Genomic DNA, 24,109 nt, shown 5'->3' with positions numbered 1-24,109 from the left:
CCCATTTGGAAAAAATACATTTTTGAGCAATGTTGATTTCATGCATTTTCCCAAAATTTAGCCAACTTCAACAAGGTGTAAATCCCTCAATTTTTGTCATATGAAGGAGATCTTGCACTTTTTGGAAACCTCAAAGAGTCCTCTAACCAATGCCTTTGGTCTCATGTCAAAATGATTTTTGAAGCTCCTTGTGTGTCCTTTTGAAAAAAGTGTCTTTTTGTTGACTTTGAAAATGACCTGTAATGTCTTTGATCATATTTTTCAAATGGTGAATCCAATGACCATGGGATCAATGGCATTTGAAAGATAATTGAATTTCCTTCAAAATAAGCTTTGGTTTGAATTTTTTGGATGAAGGATGAGAGAGTTATGATCAGTCAAAGTTGAGTTGACTTTTCAGGCAAAAACCCTAATTTTGAATCTTAGGGTTTTGTTGATTTTTGATCTTTTCTTGATGAATTATGATCATCCAATGATCAAATGATGAATCCTTTGACAAAATATGGACTTTTACAAAAAATTTCATTTTTGACTGTCTGTTGACTTTTTGGTCAAACGGGTCGTCTGTTGACTGTTTGAGCTGCTGACGGTGCGTCTGAGTGAATTGAAGTTTAAAAATTTGTATGATGGTACTTTGAGATATATGGATGTGTATGAAATCCATTTGAGCTCTCAAAAACTTGTTGCTCCTGTAAAAACAAGAAAAACCCTGATTAGGGACTGTTTGTGTAGGAGACAGTTAAGCGTACCTGATTTTTGTGCAGTGTTGAGTCTCTGCTAATCGCGTGATATTCAGAAGACTTCTAGCACAAAGATCTTGGAATTTTGAATTGTGAAAGATTGATTTGATTGATGGTACAAACACTGAGAATTGTACTGCCAGCAGTTTGGCTGTCAACTGACTGTTCAGGTAGCAGTTAGAGTGAAAAATCAACAGTCAAAGTTAATTTTCTTTTTTGTTGTTTTTTGTTTTATGTGAAAAATGAAAGTTTATTTACATGACTTGTTAAAAAAAAACATAGACATAATAAATAACTAATATTTACGGTATGCGGGCAAAATTACCGATAATAACCCTGAAAATCATTTAGTGCACAGGAATAGGAATATTTGACTGGCAGAAAACACATAAAATATTATCTTAGTAATTAAGCAATATTATGACAGATAGTACAACATTTAATACTGACAGTACAAATATTACATACTATATTGAACAGTACGACGAATAAACGGTACATTTAAGAAATAAGAAATACGGCAAATTTTAAGAATGACGGTTAATGACCCATGCTATGAACAATAACATGTAGATGATTGGGAGTGCAACCATTGCAGGTCCACACTCTTCAGGACTATGCAGGCAGAAGAAAGTCATGATCACCGTAGCAATGGTGATGACTGTAAGAGACAGTGTCTCTATCCACTTTGCCATTCTTGTCAGGGAAGAAGAGAAAATAGATATGAGGTAGGAATTTGAAAGATGAGTTAGAATTTGATGTGAGATTTTATGGAAGAAAATGAGAGGTATTTATAGAATGGAAAGAAGGATAGAGACGTTGGGGAATGATGTGATTCCGTACAAAAGGAAAATTTGAGTGGAAGTAAGATTTGAAAGAAAGTGTATGATAGTGTTGGGAAAAAGAGAGATGTAGAGAATAAAGTTAGGATTTGATTTTTGAAAAAGAGATTTGAAAAGATTTTTGAAAATAATGGAATATAGTACCAAAATTAGTGGGAAACAAAAGATAATAATAATCTACTTGTTACCAGTACAGTCTGAGTTTCCTGATTCTGCGCCTGCAAAAAGATTTAACTCTGTACCAATTGTGTCAGTACTATTTATCTGTAAATAAATAAATAGCATGTGTGAAGTAATAAATAGTATTTGGCGTTTGCGTAAGAATAAATTCAACTGCAAGCCAAATTACTGTATAAGAAAAATTCTAAAAACTAAGTATTTCATATATCAGGATCTTTGTTGAAATAAAAATCCATGATTATATGAGACTCTTAATTTTCAGATTGGAGTTTTCTTGAAAAAAGATGCGGGCAAATTTTGGGGTATAACAGCTATGTAATCCAATTTTGATGCATGATACCTTTTTCAAACATGTTTTAGGTGCATTATAAGATCCCTAATGTAGAGGAAAAAATCTTAATTGAGAGATAATGTTCAATATACAGAAATACTAAGGTTTTTCTAAGTTTTGATATCATGCAAAACATCTAATGGACAAGTACACTCACATACTCCCCCTTTTTTATGATGGAAAGACTTGCGACGATATGCACTTCATATCTTCATAAAGGTTCCCCTGAATATGTGCATCCCAACTTTGTCTCATGTATGCTTCTCCCCCTTTGACACATCAAAAAGAGACAAAATAAGCCATGAGAGTTATCATATATGCACAAATATGAACAAACCACACAGAGACATTTACCAATAGAAAGAACATACACTCACATATACCCATATATATGGAGTGATGCAAAGTTTAAACATAAATAGAAAGCTCTATAAATCATAAAAATAAGAAGCACAAATACATGAAGGTGATGAATGCAATTCAATGATGCATGTCTTTTATGAGCACTACTAAGTTTTATTTTTCACTCTCTCTCACTAGTTGTTATAGCCAAATATTTTATGAGGAAAGTTTCATTTATGGAGTGAGATGTTTGTTGTAAATCTTAAAAGACAGTATTGTATAAGTTCACCAAGGATGTTCTTCATGCACCTTGGATGAATATTGTCCATTTAGGGACCACATATGTGATTCGAAGCTAAACACGTTAAAAGCTAACAAATGGGGATTATGTGATCAGTTCCTACTAGTTTATATTTAGGTTCAAGATCATCTAGCTTTGAAGATATTACCATTGGTTCATCATTATCCCAACTAAAACCATGATCTTGTTAAACCAATTGAGATCTGATATATTTTTGGAACTTGAAGACTAACCGCTACAAGGTCGTGTTCGTGGAGAGAAGACTAACCGCTATAAGGTCCATGTTTGTGGAGAGAAGACTAACCGCTTCAATCTACAAATGGGAGGAAGCTTGGCCACTTCAATCTCAGAAATTTATTGGAAAGACGCAAACGCCCATATCTATCGTTTTGTATTATTATGGTTGTAAGACAAACATCAATTTATTGTATAAGGAGGTTCGTGAGTCTTTCCTACTAAAATCTCTCAAGTATTATTGGAAACTCTCAAGACCAAATATTGAGGAGAGAAACAGGTCATTTTTGTTTTCACCGAACTTCTATAATTCCTAATGTCTTTCTTCTTCCTTTAACCTTTTTAATTTCAGCAATTTAATATTTTATTTTTGCTGCTTAGACTTAGAAAAATATTTTCAATCTCTGAATAAGTTGACAAAAGTTTTTTAAAACTCAATTTTTTCTTCCAAATCACACAATTCAACCTCCTCTTGTGTGAGAATTTTTTCCCCAAATGCCACAGTTGTGAATTGATTCTCCCCAAATGCCACAATTTGAAAATTAATTCTCAGAATGCCACACTTTTGGACCATGTCTCCAATTCAAATAGAGACATGGTGGGGCCCACGCTGACTGTGAAGCATGCCGCCATCTCATTGGGAGACATGGAGCATGTCGCCATCTCAATTGGAGACATGCTATTATTTTATTTTATTTTTCATTTTTGTGAATTAATATATATATATTCAATAAATAATTTAATTAATTTAAAATTAGTTTTAATTAAATTTAAATAATAAAAAAATTAATTATTATTTTTTAAAACATAATTTATACTAGTTGTAATTATTATTTTTAATTAATAAAAATATAAATTAATTTTTTAAACATAATAATAATATTAATACAACTTAATATGAATAATAAATAAAAGGTCGATGGACTCAATATCAAGGCGATATTCTTTTACACAATGAAAGAATGCGACGAAACAAAAAAGGTCGCCCGAACAGCACTCACATTAAAGTATAAAATGATGTGGAATCTGTCAAGGATTACATATGCGGAAAAAATGTTCGCATCGGCCAAATGCAGCATGCCCTTCTAGCTAGTTAGGCATTATTGACTGTTTTAGATATGTTGTTGTATTAATATTATTATATTTAATAATATTTATTTTTAATTACTATCGATTTATCTATAATTCATATTGAGTTGTATTAATATTATTTAGTATAAATTATGTTTTAAAAAAAATTAATTTTTTATTATTTAAAATTAATTAAAACTAATTTTAAATCAATTACATATATATATATATATATATATATATATATATATATATATATATATATATATATATATATATATATATATATATATATATATATGAGGTAAATTTGAACCATTAATTCGAATATAGTGATTATTATTAAAAATTCTCAGTTCTCATTATAGCCACAGTTCTCGTTTGATACGTCCCCATATACGGGGACAACTCAAGTGAGAACACTTGGTTACTATGACAAATGAGAACAATGAATCACGACCATTAAGTTTTAATTTGTTGATTTTAATGGACTGAATAAGTTTCTCTTTCTATGATCCTTAATATTTATTTTAAATCAACATAGAAAGAGAAATCAATTCAGTTCATTAAAATCAACTAATCAAAATTTAATGGTCGTGATTCATTGTTCTCATTTCTCATTATAACCAAGTGTTCTCACTTGAGTCGTCTTATATATATATATATATATATATATATATATATATATATATATATATATATATATATATATATATATTAAATTTATATTATTTTAGACTATCAATGCATCACAACCACTCAATTATATTATTTTAAAAGAAATTAAAATAAGAGTCAAACATTTTTAACATATTAACGGTTGATTAATTGACGGTGTAATTTTTTTTACCTTGAGTGTATTCCAATTATATTCATTTATTTCAGTATAAATTTAGAGTCTATTTATATATTATAATAAAATATTTAAAAATTTGTTATACAATTAACTTAATTTGATGTTTTGAAATAAACTTTTTACAAGTTATCTGATTATAAAAATAAACTTTTTATCAATTAGACTTACAAATTAGAGCAATTAAGAAACTTAAGAGATTCTCATTCTTAATTCAATTAATCATATTTCGATTTTGAAGACTTTAATGATTTGCATATAACTTCTGATCTGAATTAAAATTCTTTTATTGTTAAAAACAACCAAAACTTCATATTTTTTATATTATCTCTGAGATTTTTCTTATTTTTTAGGCAAGTAAAAAAAAAGTTAGGGGTCTACTTTTTCATTTGTCCGGGGCCTCCAAAAAATCTGGACCAGCCCTATTATAGGGAGTAATAATATATTTTTACCTTTTGAAATTGGAGATGAATTTTGAGAGATGCCAAATAGAAAAATAAATGATATGACACAAAAGAACTTGAAGTTTGGCAAGATAGTTTGATGCAATATTATCAATAGATAAATGCAAAATATACATTTATACCATGTTTGTGTAAAAAATAAATCATATCTAGTACAATCTAAAAAGAAAGAAAAAAATGGTTAAAAAAAAATTATTTTGACAACTTTCCGTTTATTTTAAATAATAAGGCAATATAGTATTTTCATGCAAATTAAACAAAACAAAGGTGAATTACTTAAATCAAAGATAACATTAAAACAACATGGAAAGAAAGTTACATAATTATTGTAATTGGAATCCCAACATGATGGTTTCCATCGCTCCAAATCAACTTCCCGAATTCAAATTTAGTAATATTATATTTAATAGTTGGCTTCAAAGTGGTTGTAACCTTGAACTCTTTTTTCTCACCCTTAAATTTAAATCTTAATATCTCAGGCTGAACTGTGACATGAAATAGTGGAGGTTCTTGGATCTCCACCTTATACTCACTCGGGGCCCCGACATTGGTAACTGTACGAGTAACACTTAAAGACTTCGATCCATAAATGCTATCCGCATAAATTGAGATGGATGGATAATTGAGATCTTCTGTTCTGAAAGATTTTGGACAAGTGTAAGGTTTTCCGTAAAACACTGGAAGTTCGCCAGTTTTACCACATAAGTAGTTCAAATAATCAGTAATATTAAGGTCATATATAAGTCCAGGATCCACTGCAAGATTAGGTTGAATGTGTCCGGCACCATAATCAAAAGGAGTTGCATTTTGTAGTGAATATGAATCCAATATTGGCCCTCCATTGTTGGTGTTTGTTGTTGCTGTAAAAAATTGTAAATTTTATAAATAAAACAACATATGAAAATGAACTCAACTATATTTTATAAATTTGATTACCTGTGGTCATGATTGCTGATTTGATAGCAGCTGGACTCCAATCAGGATGAATAGATTTAAGTAGTCCGATAACTCCAGCAACATGAGGACATGACATTGATGTGCCCGACATGGTAACAAAAGGAATTCTACGCTTATCAGATGGTTGTTCCGTTGGAGAATTAGCTAGAGTATACGCTGCAATTATGTTGACACCTGGTGCAGCGATGTCAGGCTGAAATACAGAATAAAAATATACCATTACATTCAGAGTTTGTTGAAGATAATCTAAATATTAATTTTCGCGCAAGTTTTAATAATACCATAAGGATTGTACCGTCGTGATTTGGGCCTCTTGACGAAAATGAACATAAGCTTGGAGTGTTCTTTACGCCCAATTCTGTTTTAACTTTAGTAATGTAAGCCACGGGAGACCTACATAATATATGTATGAAATTTAAAACTCTATCTGCATGAATAATCAATTGATCTATCATGATGAGAACAATTACTTTGTGTTATTGATGTAATCATAAATGGCATTGCCATCTGCAAAGCCAACATTTGTAGCGGGAAGCACATGAGGATCTGCTATAACTCCATTCCCTGAATCTCTGTCGTTAACCAATATCATTCCAATAGCACCTGCACGAGAAGCTTGCACGCCCTTATCAACTCTATCAGCCAACCCTCGTTGACATACCACAATTTTTCCTTTAACCTTTTGTGGATCAAGAGTTCCTTCTTTGCAAAAGTAGCTGCACAAAATAAATTGATCAGAAGATATCATTATTTGAAAAGGTTAATTTTTTTAAAAAAAAAACAAAGAAAAAGATAATTCTTACGCCAATCCGGGAGGCACATTATCAAGGTTGGCATCTTTACCGCTTATCAATGGATATGATTTGTTAGTTGGTATCTCCAACTCGGAAAGACTAGCTCCCTAACAATAAACATAGGAAACAATTGATTAAGCATGTGCTATTAGAAATTAAATGCACAACATGGGACAGCCCAATATATATACCTTGTATATTTTTTTGTTACCAAGAATAACATAACTTGCAAAGTCTCTATCAATTGTGCTAGCAGCAACTGTGATAGTCCATGGTTCGATATTGACTATAGATGATTCTGATGGTCCTGAATTTCCTCCAGAAGCAACAACAACAATGTTGTTGGCAATTGCATGGAAGGAACCTACGGTAACAGCATTTTCTGGACTAAATTTTGCAAAGATTCCACCCAAAGACACAGAAATTACATCAACACCGTCACTTATGGCAGCTTCAAAACCAGCCAAAATATCTGCATCATAACATCCATCCCAACAGACCTTATAGGATGCAACTCTTGCTTTTGGTGATCCACCACTTGCTGTTCCATTTCCAAAGCCATATACGTTCACTCCAGCAACAAAATTACCACCAGCAGTTGATAAAGTATGTGTGCCATGACCATTGAGGTCGCGTGCACTATTATAGGTTAAATTTGCAGCTCCAGGAAGTGCCTGATAGCCTTTATAAAAATATTTTGCTCCAATGAGTTTCCTATGATTGTATCCAATCATGTATCAGAAGATGCAATAAAATGATAGTACAAAAAATTATCAAGAGTTAAACACCTGTTGCAATAAAATTTATCTGGATTTCCTTTGGCAACTTGACAAATTCCTTTCCACTTCTTTGGAATTGGCCCATATCCTTCGTCACTAAAACTCTTTGATTCCGGCCAAACACCTATCAATAAAAATATTTTGAGGCATAGCACAAAAAAAAATTCAATAAGTAATATTATCAATGTCCAAATGAAATTAATTCAAAATTTATTACCAGAGTCCAAATTTCCAATAATGATGTCTTCACCCAGTGATTTTTTCCATATTGAATCGGTAGCAAATTCACGCTCCGTCTCAAACCCAAGATAATTCCACGATCGGGTTGTATGTAGTTCATATCTTTTACTTAAAGACATTGATACAACATCTGGATGTTCTGTATTCACAAAAAATAATATAACAACAATCAGAAAATTAAAATAATATATATTTTTTGTAATAAGGAAGATAAATCCATGAATTAAGATAACTACATACTTGCAATTTCAGCTGCTTCATCTTCATCAAGTATTGCAGCAAAGCCATTAATATATTTATTGTAAGAGTAAAATATTGCTTCTTTGGCCTTCTCAGTACTGTGTGATAAAAAAAATTAACTATCAACATTTCATAATTAACCACACCAAATTTTAGGTTTGTGTAGTTACATACCTTCCAAGGTAAGATCCAAGTAAATCATAGTGAGAGTTTGTAACAGATTCAGATTCAAGTAATGTAGGATTTGAACCGAAAGAATGTGATCCTAGATATATAATATAGGACTGTGATAAAAAAACATGAATTATCAATATTAGACCATATCATTAAACACTCGAATATGAAAATCAAATTGTTTAATAATGAAAAATTGAGAAAAATCATGCCTGTTTAATTGCAAGGGTATGTTGCAGAAAAACAAAAAGAAGAAGTGATATTATCATGTGACAAATGGATGATGACATTGTTTCTCTCATGAATATTGTCTAATTTCCTACCTTTTATAACTTAGTTTTGTGATTGTTTTCAACTCAATCTTGTTTGAAAAAAAGAGAAGTTATGAGTTTGTATAGAAATTCAGCTATTGTGGTAAAATTCATTGATATTTTTATGCACATTTATGTAAAATAAACACATTTAGTAAATTTAGATTTTTTTGGGTCAAAAGTATGTCGAATTAATTTGAAACAATATACTACTTTAAAAAAGATAATGAAACTGGGAGGAAGTATTGATGTGATTTTACATTGTAAAAAAAAGGGTGTACTTTTGTAGGTCTAACTCTTTCAATTTGTTTTAGAGCAACATTACGGGAACAAAAGAATTTAGATATTTTCAATACATTTTACTTCAAACTTACGGGAACTGTCCTGGTATATTTTTCTTTTTCTTTTTGGTGGAAAGTAATGACATATATAATTGCAATAAAATGATTACTACAGTAAAATAAAAAATAAAAATTAACAATAGAATAATTAAAGAGTCAAATAAAATAAATAGAAGAAATATGAAGAGAGTAACTTAAATAAAGTTTATGACCATCAAATATTAAAGTATATAAAAAAAATATTCATTTTATTTCTAACAAAGATACGGACTGGTAAATTGAGAGTCATATTTAGAATTAAGTTTGTAAATAGAACAAATTGATATAGTTACACATTTTATCAATTACTATTGTTCTGTTATTATTTTAGAAGTTTTTCTTTCCATCACACAATCAAAAACCAATCTTTGATGTACTTTTTTATTATGAATATACATATTTTTGGACATTGTATTTATATAAAATAATTAATTAATAAATATTAAAGTTATAATTTTTATATGAATTTATTTTCTTTTTATTAATATAATACAAAATTTAATTTGATATAATTTTTATTTCCATTCTAATCCATAATAAATAGTTTATTATAAAAATATTTTTTGTTTTTACTTGTTTAAATATTTATATTTATTTTATCATAACGATAATTTTATAAAAAGATAGAGAATATAATTTTATGCACACAATTGTATGAAATTTAGATTACCAAGCAAAATAATTCATGCTTTTTCTTTTATATTTTTGGGTTAAATATGTTTTTGGTCCCTATAAATAAGTCAAAATCCAGTTTTAGGCCCTATAAAATTTTCATTCAAAGAATGGTCCTCTTAAATTTTTCCGTCTCCATTTTTAGTCCTTGCCGTCTATTTGCTCTAACGGAAGCAGACGTGGCACGCCACGTGTTACGCCACGTCACTAAAAGTCAACACTGTAAAAAAATATGTTAGATTGCGGGGTTTTTAAACCTCCCTAAATTTGATATTTTTTTTGAAAATTGTTACATTCCAATTTTTTCTTACCTACAAATATCAGTATTAATTAAAGTCTTGATTCATATATTCCCCTTCTTCTTCACACTACAATAAAATAATAGATTAACTAACAAATTTTACTACAAATTATTTTTATTGTTGATTTCAAGTTAAAAAACATCTATATAACTCTAATTATTTTTATAGGCATGCTGGTTATTAAAAGATTTTCTTAGCAATAGGAGAATCGGAGATTCATCTATAGCATCTGCTTCGTGATAATATATAGGCAATGTATTATCAGTTCACTCACCACTTTTAGGGTCGACATGTACAAAAAAACTGGCAGCAACTATAAGATAGCATAGAATAAGCATCAAGCCTTTAAAATAGTTTGAGGTCCCTTCCTGTAAGGATAAAAGCAATGTAAAAATGGTTGTCAGTTATCACAGACATATATAATGGTGGCAAATAGGAAGGAAATAGACAAAGAAAATGCAACAAAAAGCTCATGCATAGACTAAACAGTTACTTGATCCTAACCAGGCAGAATGAGACATAAATCACAAATGGCCCGTTTTAACAGCAAACTAAAAACCAACAATCATGCTTTTCAGACATAACTACGAGAATGAATATACCAGAGCAAGAGAAATAAGATAGTGTTCTATATAATGGAATGAGAAGTTGAAACATTGAACATGCATTCTCATGAGAGATTTTTCTCCAACTGCCTGGTATCCCAAAAGTAATGTGCGTGTATGCGATGTGTTCCAACTGCCTGGTATCCAAAAAGTAATGTGCGTGTATGCGACGTGTGTGTATTTATATTCCTATTGTAGTACCTGGTCTATTCATATCACACTTTGTTTCAATTATCTATAGTAAACTGAAGAGATGTCCAATGCCAAAGCAAATGATGATGATATAAAACGAGCGTTGAGAAACATGTGAAGGAATCCGTGTGGTAATAATATACAAAGATTTGAAAAACGGGTGTCTAATGCATGTGCACTTAGGGGGCATAGGGTATTAGCCGGTCAGCTTAATCCATAGGGTTAAATAAGAAAACACATACCTGCATCATAAATGCAACTACCAGCACAGTGATAAAAAGTGTGGCAGTCTCAAAGAGTTGAAAATTCAAGTCCATTTCTTTTCCCATGCACCATCCAACAACCACACAGAAAGGGATCTACAAATTTCAAGAGAATAAGAATCAATTATTTTCAACAACCATCATCTCATTCACAGAAGTTCATAAACTAGAAACATCTTTCAATTACATGGGAAACCCAGGCTATTTGATAAGAGTTCAAGGCCATACCACAAACATCATATATGGGTTGATGATCCAACAGCAACTCCAATTGTGATATCCTGTGAAAAAATTGAATATATTAACAGATTAAACAGTATTCATAGAATAAATGAAGGTTTTGAAAGCCACTTACTAGCTTGTCCTTTACAGCAAACATGATAGCACTTGCATGCTCTGCGGCATTTCCTACAATTGGAAGCAAGATGACGCTAATAAAAGCCACTGACATATTCAAGGATTCAGATGCTCCCTGTAACACCCCTTTTATACCCCAAAATAAATAAGCATATAATCAGAGAATAAGCATGCATATAATTCAAAAGGGCGTCACATCGATGTTTTCAAAAACTTAAAGCTTTTAAAAACCGACAGCATTTACTTACAATATATGATACACCTGGTCATTTCAAATAACACTTCTCAATTCATCATATTTTATCCAGAATATGCATTCACAGCGGAAACTACTAAATACTCATGTGTTTCATAAAATGATCCATGTCCCATACCATGATCAAGTCTTAATAATCATATAAACATAAATTAAAACATAATTCAGGATATTAGGCTTGAAAGCCTCTCAAACAACAAGTAGCCAAATAACAAGTTCTCAAGTCATAAACATAATACATAACCAAATAGAAACATGAGTTCAACACGACTAATCTACCCAGTGTTACATGACCAGAGCATCGACTCACTACCTAATCTCCAACAAACACGGAAGAATCTCCGGCTAGATCACACACGAGCTACTAAACTGCAGAACCTGCATGTCGCCAAACGAGGGCAACATTAAAACAGAAGGGTGAGAATTCGAATCATTATGAAGAAAGTATAATAAAGCACAATGATTAAATCAACAATTAAAGAAATTTGTCACACCTTATATAACCATATAAATCATACTATCAAATATATTTCACATATTTAAGTATACAACCAAGTTCATTAATATAATACTCAAATTGATTCAATACTATGTTTCCAAATATGCACATGAACCATCATTATCACACATTCACATATATCACCAAAATCATGTATCAAACATCACCAAATTCGATTATCACATCACATGCACAAATAACAATCACACAATCACATAATTGCATATATTCAAACATCACATAACTCCAATGTGACTCAATGCAAGACATGTGACTCTATGCATGTGGTACCCAATGTTGACCCAAAGTTCCACCGCTTCCGATTCATATAGAATCTAGCCACGCTTCAGATCCGGACAAGACCAAAGCCACCAAATGTAAACATGTAGTTTACCGCTTTCTGATTCACTCTAGAATCCAAGCCCGCTTGTGTTTCAAAGCAAATCCACCTATGTTTCAAGGCACACTATGATATGAATGTATGTACAATGTCACAAATATATGCAATTAAGATCATCTCTACCATCTTAACTTTCCGCATATCACAATAATTCAACCCTATGAATTATCCATCAATTGTACACAACATTCACAACACACACATCATTCACATACAAGAGGCCAATTAATTAATTACGATTCACACAATCCAATTAACACTAGTAACCACACTATCTCATTTTAATTCTCATTTTGCCAATTATACATGAACACACACTTTCAACATCACGTAATTAATCATTAGAATTAATAATAACCAACTATTCATAGAGAATCAATATTAGCACAACATCGTTGGCATGGAAATATATATTTCTCAACATATATATTCAAGACAAAATACAATTACGGACAAATCCTCAAAATACCGTAATTTACCGACAAATCGAATAATTGATCTAATTCCAAATTCATTCAAAACAATTAAACTTATTGAAATGAATTCAACTATAAGTTAAATCAACCAATTAATATTACACTATATTAATTTCAATTCACTTATATTTCTATTCTATTTCCAATTTCTAGCATTCTATTGTTCAAGACCATTTTTATTGAAAAGGATATCGCGCTAGCTTTCTAACGCTTCGAACGGAGACTCAAACGGAGTTACGGTTCAAAAGATATGAATTGTTAAAGTTTCAACGAAAGCAAACACCGACATCATAAACTAACAACTCTAAACATGTCAAAATTACGTAAAACAAATAAAAGTACGACTCCTAATAACTTAAAACAACTCTGACAACTTATTTCCAACTCTAACAACTATATTGACAACCCTAACAACTCTATTGACAATTCTATTAAATTGTTATAATTTATTTATAAAGAATATTTAAATAAAACACAATTTCACTCGATTCGTAGAAATCACAATTTCAACAAAATAACACCACCACGTTAATCTACTAATTAAACTTAGCCACCACGTAAATTTTCATCAAATTCCGGGTAAGTAATTATACCGCCTAATTCGACTATTTCGATCAAACGAGACTGTTTTATTTTTCATTTTGTTTATAACAGCCACTATTTACAATCTCACTATCCTACTACTATGCTACTGTTTCATTATATAATTCATTTCCTAACTATCCCACTATTTCATTATATAATTCATTATATATTTTCCTTTAGTATTAGTAAACAACATAGAGCGAAACATGGCATATATTGGAAACCGACAAGCAAAGAACTGATAGCATACTTGTAGAAGAGAAAACAAGCTCACACAACATAGAACAAAATAACATTAAAAAAAATGTAGTATATCTAAAGTGGGGTGTCTCCATTTCATTTCCATATCCTTTTATATGTATACATTAATAATGATATGAACATATATAGGAACAGTAGGCAAAACACTATAATTCAAATATATTTAATTTGCATAAAATGGAAATATGGTCTGCAATAGAGTTTCCGAACAGCACCCCTTTCGTCTTTTATTTTTCCATTTCATTCTCAGAATTTCGGAACACAGCAATGATACATTAATATCCAACAATTTAATTTTAGTTTCAATTTCCAGCATAATAAAACAGAATCAACCACATTTTATATAAATTTCAACTAAGAACAAACATAAGCATGTTAATCTACCCATTATCCCCATCATACTAGCCCATAATGATAGGGATTCTCCCCCTTACCTCTTCAATGTGCTTCAAACCCTAACTTTTCTCTTTATTCCTCTTTTGCTCCTCTTCTCCTTATTTCATCTCTTCTCTTCTCTTGAAATGAACTAATGATTCTCCTACTTCTCATTTCCTCTCTTACTATCTTTATTTATGATATTGGGCTTACCCAAATAATTTCACTTCCTAACTAATTAGGCCCAATCATAAAATATAGTAGTCAAATAAGTGATTATGCTCCAACAAATAATATTATTACCCTTAATATTATTTTCCAATTAATCCAATTAAATCCGACTTTATCTCAAATAAGTAAAATCCAATAATAATATTATTTCTAATATTATTTCTCTACATGCTCCACTTTATTAATTATTCGATTAACCGAATAAATTCTAACTTCACTTAATAATTTGAACATGTTTCTCAATAACACCGACGATTCAATTAATTATCAAACTTCGTCCAAATTAAGTAAATAAATCCTTATTTAATTTAATTAGTCAAATAATAAAATTCGGGCTGTTACACTCCCTGCAAGAGAACAGAAACCGAATATGGTTATGAATCAATTTAGGAGTTAATTTGATGTTTATGGAAAAGACTAGGGATAGTAGATTTCTTCATTGTCAACAAGGAAAAGAATGACAGTGATGTTTCAGAGGTGTATAATCACAAAGCAATCATTAAGTTTCTGTTCCTGTGTAGTTTTTGGATTTTGGGCAAGGATTAATGCGTGTTTAAAATCTTTCTCCTCTGTCGCTGTATTTCCTTTTCATGACTTTATAATCTTGCCTCATGATTTCCTATAATATTTTGTTTGACAGCATGGACCAATTAGGAGGTAACAGGAATAGATGTTTTTTAACTTGAAATCAACAATAAAAATAATTTGTAGTAAAATTTGGTAGTTAATCTATTATTTTATTGTAGTGTGAAGAAGAAGGGGAACATATGAATCATGACTTTAATTAATACTGATATTTGTAGGTAAGAAAAAATTGGAATGTAACAACTTTTTAAAAAAATATCAAATTTAGGGAGGTTTAAAACCCCCGCAATCTAACATATTTTTTTACAGTGTTAATTTTTAGTGACGTGGCGTAACACGTGGCGTGCCACGTCTACTTCCGTTAGAGCAAATAGACGGCAAGGACTAAAAATGAGGACGGAAAAATTTAAGAGGACCATTCTTTGAATGAAAATTTTATAGGGACTAAAACTGGATTTTGACTTATTTATAGGGACCAAAAACATATTTAACCCTATATTTTTTGTTCATTAAGACTAATAAATATAATTGAAATTTACTGTAAAATTTATTTGTTAAAGAAAAAATTAATGAATTTCAATATATATATATATATATATATATATATATATATATATATATATATATATATATATATATATATATATATATATATATATATATATATAAATGAAAAAAAAATTAAATTTATAACCTTGTCAAAAATAAATTTAGTACTATTTTTAGAAATGGCATAAATTCATTTTAAGAAATTAGATAATAAAATTAAGGGTTAACTAGACGTCCACCCGTACAATGTGCGACAAAGTTTTAAGTTTTATTGAACTATAATAAAAAGTATTTTAGTTGAAATTAATAATATAAATATAATAATATAAATTAACAATAATTAAATAGTTTTAATGTCTTAAAAAAATAGTAATAATAATATATTTTCAATAAAATTATTAAGAAATAAATCATAGAAAATTATAGTAAAATTTATATAGTAAAATATATAAAAAAGGGTGTGTTTAATTTTTTATTATTGAAAGCAATATACCCTAATAAATCATGATCTTAACAACCAAAAATTAAAAATAAAAAAATTTAGATATTGAAAGCAATACACCCTAATAAATCACGACTTTGTAAAAATAACAAATATTAATTTTTTAATTTTAAATTATTTAAATTCATATTTGATCTATGAATCGACATAAATCTATATTCTTTGTTAATTTAATTCATTGGTAAAACAAAAAATGGAAAATAGCAATGATTTCAAATTTACATGGTTAAAAATAATAACAACATATATATATATATATATATATATATATATATATATATATATATATATATATATATATATATATATATATATATATATATATATCACCAAAATAATATAGTTTACTTGGTTAAATATAATAACAATTTATATTTTCACTAAAATAACATTACATGATAAAAAATAATAACAAAATATATTTGTAGGGAGTTAATGGTAGGGCGGAAACGTGGATGGAAATCGCAAGAAAGAAGGAGGTTATTAATTATTTAGCAATTTAATTAATTAATTAATTAAGAATTTTTTTTTTAATCAATTGAATATATGAAAGCAAAAGTGAATACTCATAGATCAGTTTTAATTAAAAATGAAAAGTGAAAGCCAGAGATGATGAGGTAATTATTAATTATTTAGTAATTTAATAAATTGATTAATTATTTTATTTAATTAATTGATGAGGTTGGTTTATGAAAGACTAATTCTTTTGTTATTTAATTGGTAATGTGAAAATTAATATTTTAGTGGTTTATTATTTTTGCTATTTTTGGCTTTATTTATTATTAAATTTTTTATGGAAATTTAAGAGAAAAGTTTTGATAGGAGAAGTTATTGGAATTAATGGGATGAGTGGGGTGGTGGGGGTGTATGTGGCCATGTGGGAATGAATTATTAATAATTTAGCAATTTAAATTATTAATTATTTTTCACTAGAGCTACAGGGCTGAATGCTAGTCTGCCTAAGAGCAAAATCTTCTTGGGAGGAGTTGATGAGAGGACTAAACACCACATTCAAGAGATTTCTGGTTTTGCCATGGGGTCTCTCCCTGTTAAATACTTAGGGGTCCCTTTGGATAGTAAAAAGCTAACCATCAATAAATGCCAACCTTTAATTCAGAGAATGTCTGCTAGAATATCCCATTGGAGTACTAGACTGCTTTCATATGCAGGCCGGATACAGCTTGTGAGGAATGTCCTGTTTGCCATAGCAAACTATTGGATGCAGATTTTCTTGTTGCCCAAGAAAGTTATCCAACACATTGAGCAAGTGTGTAGAGTGTTTGTGTGGACTGGGAAGGATCTTCCCTCCAGAAAAGCCCCTGTTTCTTGGGACTCCATGTGTGATCCAATCTCTGCAGGTGGGAGGAATCTCATATGCTTGGGTGTGTGGAACAGGGCTGCCATCAATAAACTGTTGTGGAATGTGTGTGAGAAAAAGGATACTCTGTGGATACGATGGATTCACCTATTCTACATTAAGGGTGCTGATCCCAGTAGATATACACCTCCTATTCAGAGCTCTTGGAGTGTGAAAGCAATTTTCAAGCATAGTGAGCATACCAGCCAAATGGAAGCGTGGAAGGAGGCTAATGAGAAAAAAAGATATAGCATAAAGCACATGTACAAGGAACTGCAGGGTAGTAGACCTCAAGTCTTTTGGAGGAAGATTTTCTTTGGCAATCTTGCTAGATCCAGAGCAAGTTTCATCTTATGGCTAGCTTGTAGAGGTAGAATTATGACTAAAGATAGGCTCCAAAAAATAGGGATCCTGACTGATGGCATATGCTGCTTTTGTAACCAGTTAGAGACTTGCAACCATCTATTCTTTGACTGTTATCATACTAAAAATGTCTGGACAAATGTGTTGCAGTGGCTAAGAATTTTGCACAGGCCCCTCACCTAGGACAAAGAACTGGAGTGGCTTAGTAAACAGGTTAAAAGGAAAAGTTGTAGAACTGCTCTCCTCAAGATGGCTACTGCTGAAACCGTTTATGCAGTGTGGACAACGAGGAACATGATTATTTTTCAAGGGCTGCAGAACAAAAACATTGACAGCAAGGAGATCATTAGTAATGTGAAGCATAAGTGTGATTGTAATGAGAAACTGAAAATGTTTTGTAATAGTCTAGATGAGTAGAAGAGATCACCTCTTTGTGAACTAGTCTGTCTGTATCTGGATCCGTGTGTGGATCGATTTGTACTCTCATCTGTTTTTTGGAATAAAATTATTCTTATTTTCTCCAAAAAAAAATTATTAATTATTTTTATTTAATCAATTGAAAAATGTGGGTTTATGAAAAACACCCTGCTAGTTGAAATTTGGGGATGCAATTATTAATTAATTTACTATTTAATATTTATTATTTATTTTTAAAATGAGGAAAAAATTTAGTAGAAAACATTGTAGGTATGAGTAAATTTTATTGAATTATTTTAAAAACTAAATTAAAATAATTTTATTAACATTTGTTCATTATTTTAATAACATTATAATTATAATCGAGTATCAAATATAACTAACATGCATAAAAGATTGTGATAAAAAAAGAACATGCATAAAAGAAAAAAAATACAAATCCAATAAAGATATGTAGTCGTTTAAAGAATGCATCCTTGTTTATTAAGAAATTTCCAAATGCAACTACATTCGCATATGCCTTTGAATTCGAGTGTTGTCACTTGTTTCAACCTGTGAAGCACGGGTACTCCAATTTAGGTAAAGTACTGGATACGTACCGGGTACCGGTACGCGTACGGTACGCACCGAAGCCGTACCAATTTTATATTGCTTTGGTATACCAATTGGTACATATTTGGTACACGTATCCAATTTTTTTTTTTTTTTTTCGATTTTAAATTTTTTTGGATAACATAATTTGGGCTTAAGTAAAAATTAGGTTATTTATTTATTCTATTTATAAATAAAAAACTGAAAGAAAAATTAAGAAATAGGCTCATTGAAAAGAAATTGGAGCACATATGGATTCATCCACTCATTGAAAAGGAATAGACTCAATCCAAAAAGAGCTGAGGATTTAGTTTGTCATACAAATCTTCGTCTTCTTTCAAGAAAGAGTAAGATTTATAATGAAGGAGTAACAAAAATGTGGGATATTGGTGGAGATGAATTAGATCTATTTGATGGAGCTGGTATTCTTGAAGTTGCTACTTTTTCTCTCTATGAACCTGAACTAGAAGCTGCATTCATGGGAGAAGAAAATATTGATATTCAACCATGATTTTATGATTTATTAATACTTTAAAGTGTGATTTATTTAAGAAAACTATTTTTTGGTTTTATTATTTTATCGTTATTTAAATAATATAATTGTTTAGTTATTTTTATAGTTGTATTTTCAAAGCATTATACTAACGTACTCGTACCTTCGTTTTTCTAAAAATGTCGTACCCCGTACCAGTACCTGTATCGGATACTGGGTACGTACCGGTACCTATGCAACGCAGGTTTCAACTTTCAAAGCAACAACAAGGACGTCAATCTGGTGGTTGTGACTTGTGAGGACCATCATGAAGGAAGGGGAAAACAACAAAGTTGATTTTGTCATCGAAATCATAAACGGCATTCTCGGGCTCACCCACGTAAGCTCTTATGGGTAGGTGTTGTGACAATGTCACATTACTCAAAGGTATTATTTTGCTGGATCCAAAAAAAAGAATCTCAAAATCATAAATTAAAACATAAAAACTCAAGAAACAATTACAAACAGATAGATTCATGGGAAATTCTGCCTAGTGTCTATAATCATTTTCAATACAAAAACAATTAGAGAAAGTTACCAAAAAAAAAAATAAAGAGCTATCAGCTCTCATTTTTCTAAATTAGAGAGGTGAATTTATACAATTTAAAAAGAGGTTATGAAGAGGTGCATTTATACTATTTGGAAAGAGGTTGTGAAAACTAAGTGGATTGAAAAACGTGAGAATAGTAATGGGATTAATTGAAGAGGTTAGGTGGATTACTTAAAGTAGTGAGTTTATAAGAACTTAATATTAATTAATTAATTAATTACAAAAATGATGGATTAAATAGTAATTTATTAATAATTTTAGTTTTTAATTAATTAATTGGTAAAAATATGGAGAGGTTACATAGGATTGGTGGGTTTAATTATTAATATTTTTTATTTAACTAATTGGTAAAAGGATTTGGCGGAAAATTTTAGAGGGAATAAATTATAAGATTATAATTTAGTATGATGATGATATGATACCTATTTTCACTCCTGTCATATAAGTTTGGTTTGAAAAACCCCATTCCAAAAAAATAATTGTAAGAATGACCTCAACAAATTTCAAAAGTTTCATTTTAACCCTTTATCATGCCAAACCATCAAAAATTCTGATGTGACAACTTTTTTTTAATTTTTTAAAATTATTTATATTAACGTTAAAACTTTTGTTTCCCATTGGTATTGAACATATAACCCTATACGTAATTCCAAGAGACACCACCAACCACAAGACTATTTGCATTTGTTGTTTTAATTCTTGCATTAAGTGTATATGTTATAATAATTCTGAAAACATGTTTATTAAATATTGATTACATGAATTGCATATTTAACATTAATATTTAAACTATTGTAACATAAATATTTAAAAAATATTAAATACCATTGATATTTAAAAATGTTGATATTTAAATAACTTTAAATATTTAAATTACTAATTAAAATTAACATTAATAAATTAGTTTAAATTAATTTACTAAATTAGTTTATTACATTAGTTTAAAAGCTACATTATTTTTCTAAAACATAGCCTATAAAACAAGACTAAATTAATTTGATTCAGTATTTTTTAAATTAGCTTATAAAACATAGCCTAAAAAACATGACTAAATTAATTTGGTTCAGTATTTTTAAATTACTTTATGTAATTAATAACAAACCAAATTAAAACTAAATTAAAATCAAATTAAACTAATTTGAATTAAAACTAAATTAATTTAATTTATAATAATTTAGTTTAGATTAATTTTGTTTAATTTAATTTAATTTATTTTATATTTTATAATTTAATTAACTTTAATTTAATTTAGTTTAGTTTAATGTAGTTTATATTTTATAATCTAATTAAGTTTACAATAAAATAAATATTAATTATAACAGTATTGACTTATAATAATATTAACTAATAACTATAATATAACTATTGTATTTTAACTAATATATTTTATAATTTAATTAACTAATATATTAACTAATTTATTTTATAATTTAATTAACTAATATATTAATTAATAACGTTAACAATAATTAACTAATATATCCAAAAATAAATTAGTTAATAAAACATTATTAGTTAATAATAATAAAATATATATTAAAATATAAGGACCTAAATAAATATTTAGTAAACATGTTTTCAGAAATTATTATAATATATACATTTAATGCAAGAATTAAGACAACCAAAGCAAATAGCTTAGTGGTTGGTGGTGCCCCCTTAAAATTACTAGGTCATATGTTTAGTACCCATGGGAGGTCATTCTTGCAAGTAGGGTTTTTCAAACCAAACCCATATGACAGTGAAAATAAGTATTAACCCTATACTTTAAAAGCTTATTACCTCCCAGCACGTTCTATGTTCAGCTCATATTAAATTAGAATTCTTCAAATACATTTAGATTATGTTTGCAATTATATTATTAATTTTTTAATGTGAAAGACAATAAATTATAAAAAAAATACTTTTTAGTCAATAATATTTGAGATTAGATTACACATATTTATATTATATTTACTCATAGACATATTACCTATACCTTTATTTGTATATAAATTTAATTTATAGTATTTTGAGGCTATGTATATAACTTGTGTGTTGCACAGGTTTTATTATAATATACTTATTTGAACTTTTTCGTTCGATGAGAAAATATAAATAAAAATTGATGACATTAATGTATGGTTGTATATAAATGTTTTTTTCTCATTTATTTGATTTCTTTTTATCTTTTTTATTATTTTGATTTTACTTTTTCCTAATATTGTATTCTCATCATTACTTTAATTATATTTCAAAGAAAATAATAATTATATACAAAAGAGTATAAGATAAGAGATAATTTACATGGTCGAATTAAATTTCTTACAAATTATTTTAGTTGTTTTTATAACATGTGATATAATTTTTTTAATCATGAACTTTATTATTAATTGTGCACCTTAAGTGAATGTATGTGATCATACTATCAATTTGATCAAATGTTTCTACATAGAAATGTGAGAAATAAAAATATGTAATCTCAATTAAAATCGCACTAAAATAATCAAAATTTTTTTTAACTCAAACTTAGATATTTTAATAGAGATTTGGATAAATTTAAGAGATGACATGGGTAAGATCATATAAAATCATTAGATAAATTTTTTATTAACATAACTATTTTATTTTTTAAAATAATAATTTATAAACATTTTAAAATCAATTAGATACATATTTTAATAATAAAAAAAATTCATTTTTATCAATCTCATTATATCAAGTGAATTACAAATACCTTTTTCTTAATAAAATATTGACAAAAGATACATTTTTTGTATTATTAGATTCTTCATTTTTGTTTATTGAATATCTCCAATAATTAATTAAATAAATAAATTTAAATTAAATACACATTTCTCTCAAAGATTAGTGTTAAAAATATACTTACATGAGCTGTAATTTTTCTCATGATTTTCAAGTAATAAGGATGCAAAATAATATGAGTTTTCTTTATTCTCTTCTTTTCGTTCACATAGCAAAAATAATTATATTCAAATAAACAATAAAAAGAAGAGAAAATCATAATAGTAGATAGGGAAATATTATATTGATGCTCAAAACAAATTATTACAAACATCATAGATAAAATATTTAAATAATGAATAGGAAAAATAAAATTGAGTCTTTAACCAGTAACATAAATCAAATTCATTAACCTGCAACGTAAATTAAAAAATAGTTAAAACTTAAAAGAAAACTTAGAAAAAGTAATAGAAATATAATATAAAAGGAAAAGTAGATCTTGTGAAAAAAAAAGAAGAAAAAGTGGTAGGTTGGGTGGTAGATGTAATGTAACCTATTTATATTGAATAAATATTCTATATTGAAGAAATTGAAAAGATAAAAAAACATCACAATAAAAACATTTAAGGGGGTACCATTTATTTTCATTATAATTTTCTATAGGAAATATATACTTAATAGTTGTAAATTATCGGCGTGTTATAAATATAATAGTAAATTATATTAATTATATTTATAAATTTTAAAACGTTACACATAAGGTTATTAGTTATAATGATTTAAAATGAATTAGTTATAATGCTATAAAATAAATTAGTTATAATTATTTATAATAATTTAAAAAATTTACACATTAAATTAATTAGTTATAATGACTTAAATAAAATATAATTCGAATTATTGATTTATATAAATTGTATGAAATTTTTTTAAGATTACACATCAATATCAATATAATTGCTCAAAACAAATTATTACAAAACACCATATATAGATAAAATATTTAAATAATTGATAGAATAAATAAAGTTGAGTCTTTAACCTGTGACATAAACCAAATTCATTAGCCTGCAACGTAAATTAAAAAATTGTTAAAACATAAGAGAGAGCTCTAGAAAAGTAATTGAAATATCAATACAAAAGAAAAAGTAGAGCTTGTGACCAAAAAAAGAAGAAAAAGTAGATCTCATTTCTATATGGGTTGGGTGGTAGATGTAACATATTTATATTGA

The 24,109-nt window shown here is 28.5% G+C and overlaps 1 protein-coding gene and 1 pseudogene across 1 annotated transcript; both read right to left on the bottom strand.

Annotated features, from left to right (window-relative positions):
• Positions 1–5,673: 5,673 nt before the first annotated feature.
• On the bottom strand, positions 5,674–8,844 carry LOC131634244 (subtilisin-like protease SBT5.3). The gene is made up of 11 exons (XM_058904918.1): positions 8,755–8,844; positions 8,543–8,652; positions 8,369–8,466; positions 8,106–8,267; positions 7,898–8,012; positions 7,301–7,823; positions 7,119–7,216; positions 6,786–7,031; positions 6,597–6,708; positions 6,295–6,508; positions 5,674–6,218 (listed from the first exon to the last, which is right to left on the bottom strand). The coding sequence occupies exons 1-11, from the start codon at positions 8,842–8,844 to the stop codon at positions 5,674–5,676; spliced, it is 2,313 nt and encodes a 770-aa protein (XP_058760901.1).
• Positions 8,845–10,473: 1,629 nt separating this feature from the next.
• LOC131605959 (vacuolar cation/proton exchanger 2-like) lies at positions 10,474–11,646 on the bottom strand (annotated as a pseudogene).
• Between the last annotated feature and the right edge of the window lie 12,463 nt (positions 11,647–24,109).

This window comes from Vicia villosa, linkage group LG1, assembly GCF_029867415.1.
Source record: "Vicia villosa cultivar HV-30 ecotype Madison, WI linkage group LG1, Vvil1.0, whole genome shotgun sequence".
Taxonomy (NCBI): Eukaryota; Viridiplantae; Streptophyta; class Magnoliopsida; order Fabales; family Fabaceae; genus Vicia; species Vicia villosa.
This window is presented reverse-complemented; position numbering and strand designations above follow the sequence as displayed.

Coding starts and splice junctions, on each gene's coding strand:
- LOC131634244 (XM_058904918.1), bottom strand. CDS start 8,844: ATGAGAGAAACAATGTCATCATCCATTTGTCACATGATAATATCACTT. Junction 8,013..8,105: donor TATTGGAAATTTGGACTCTG/GTAATAAATTTT, acceptor TTTTATTGATAG/GTGTTTGGCCGGAATCAAAG. Junction 6,709..6,785: donor GATTACATCAATAACACAAA/GTAATTGTTCTC, acceptor TATATTATGTAG/GTCTCCCGTGGCTTACATTA.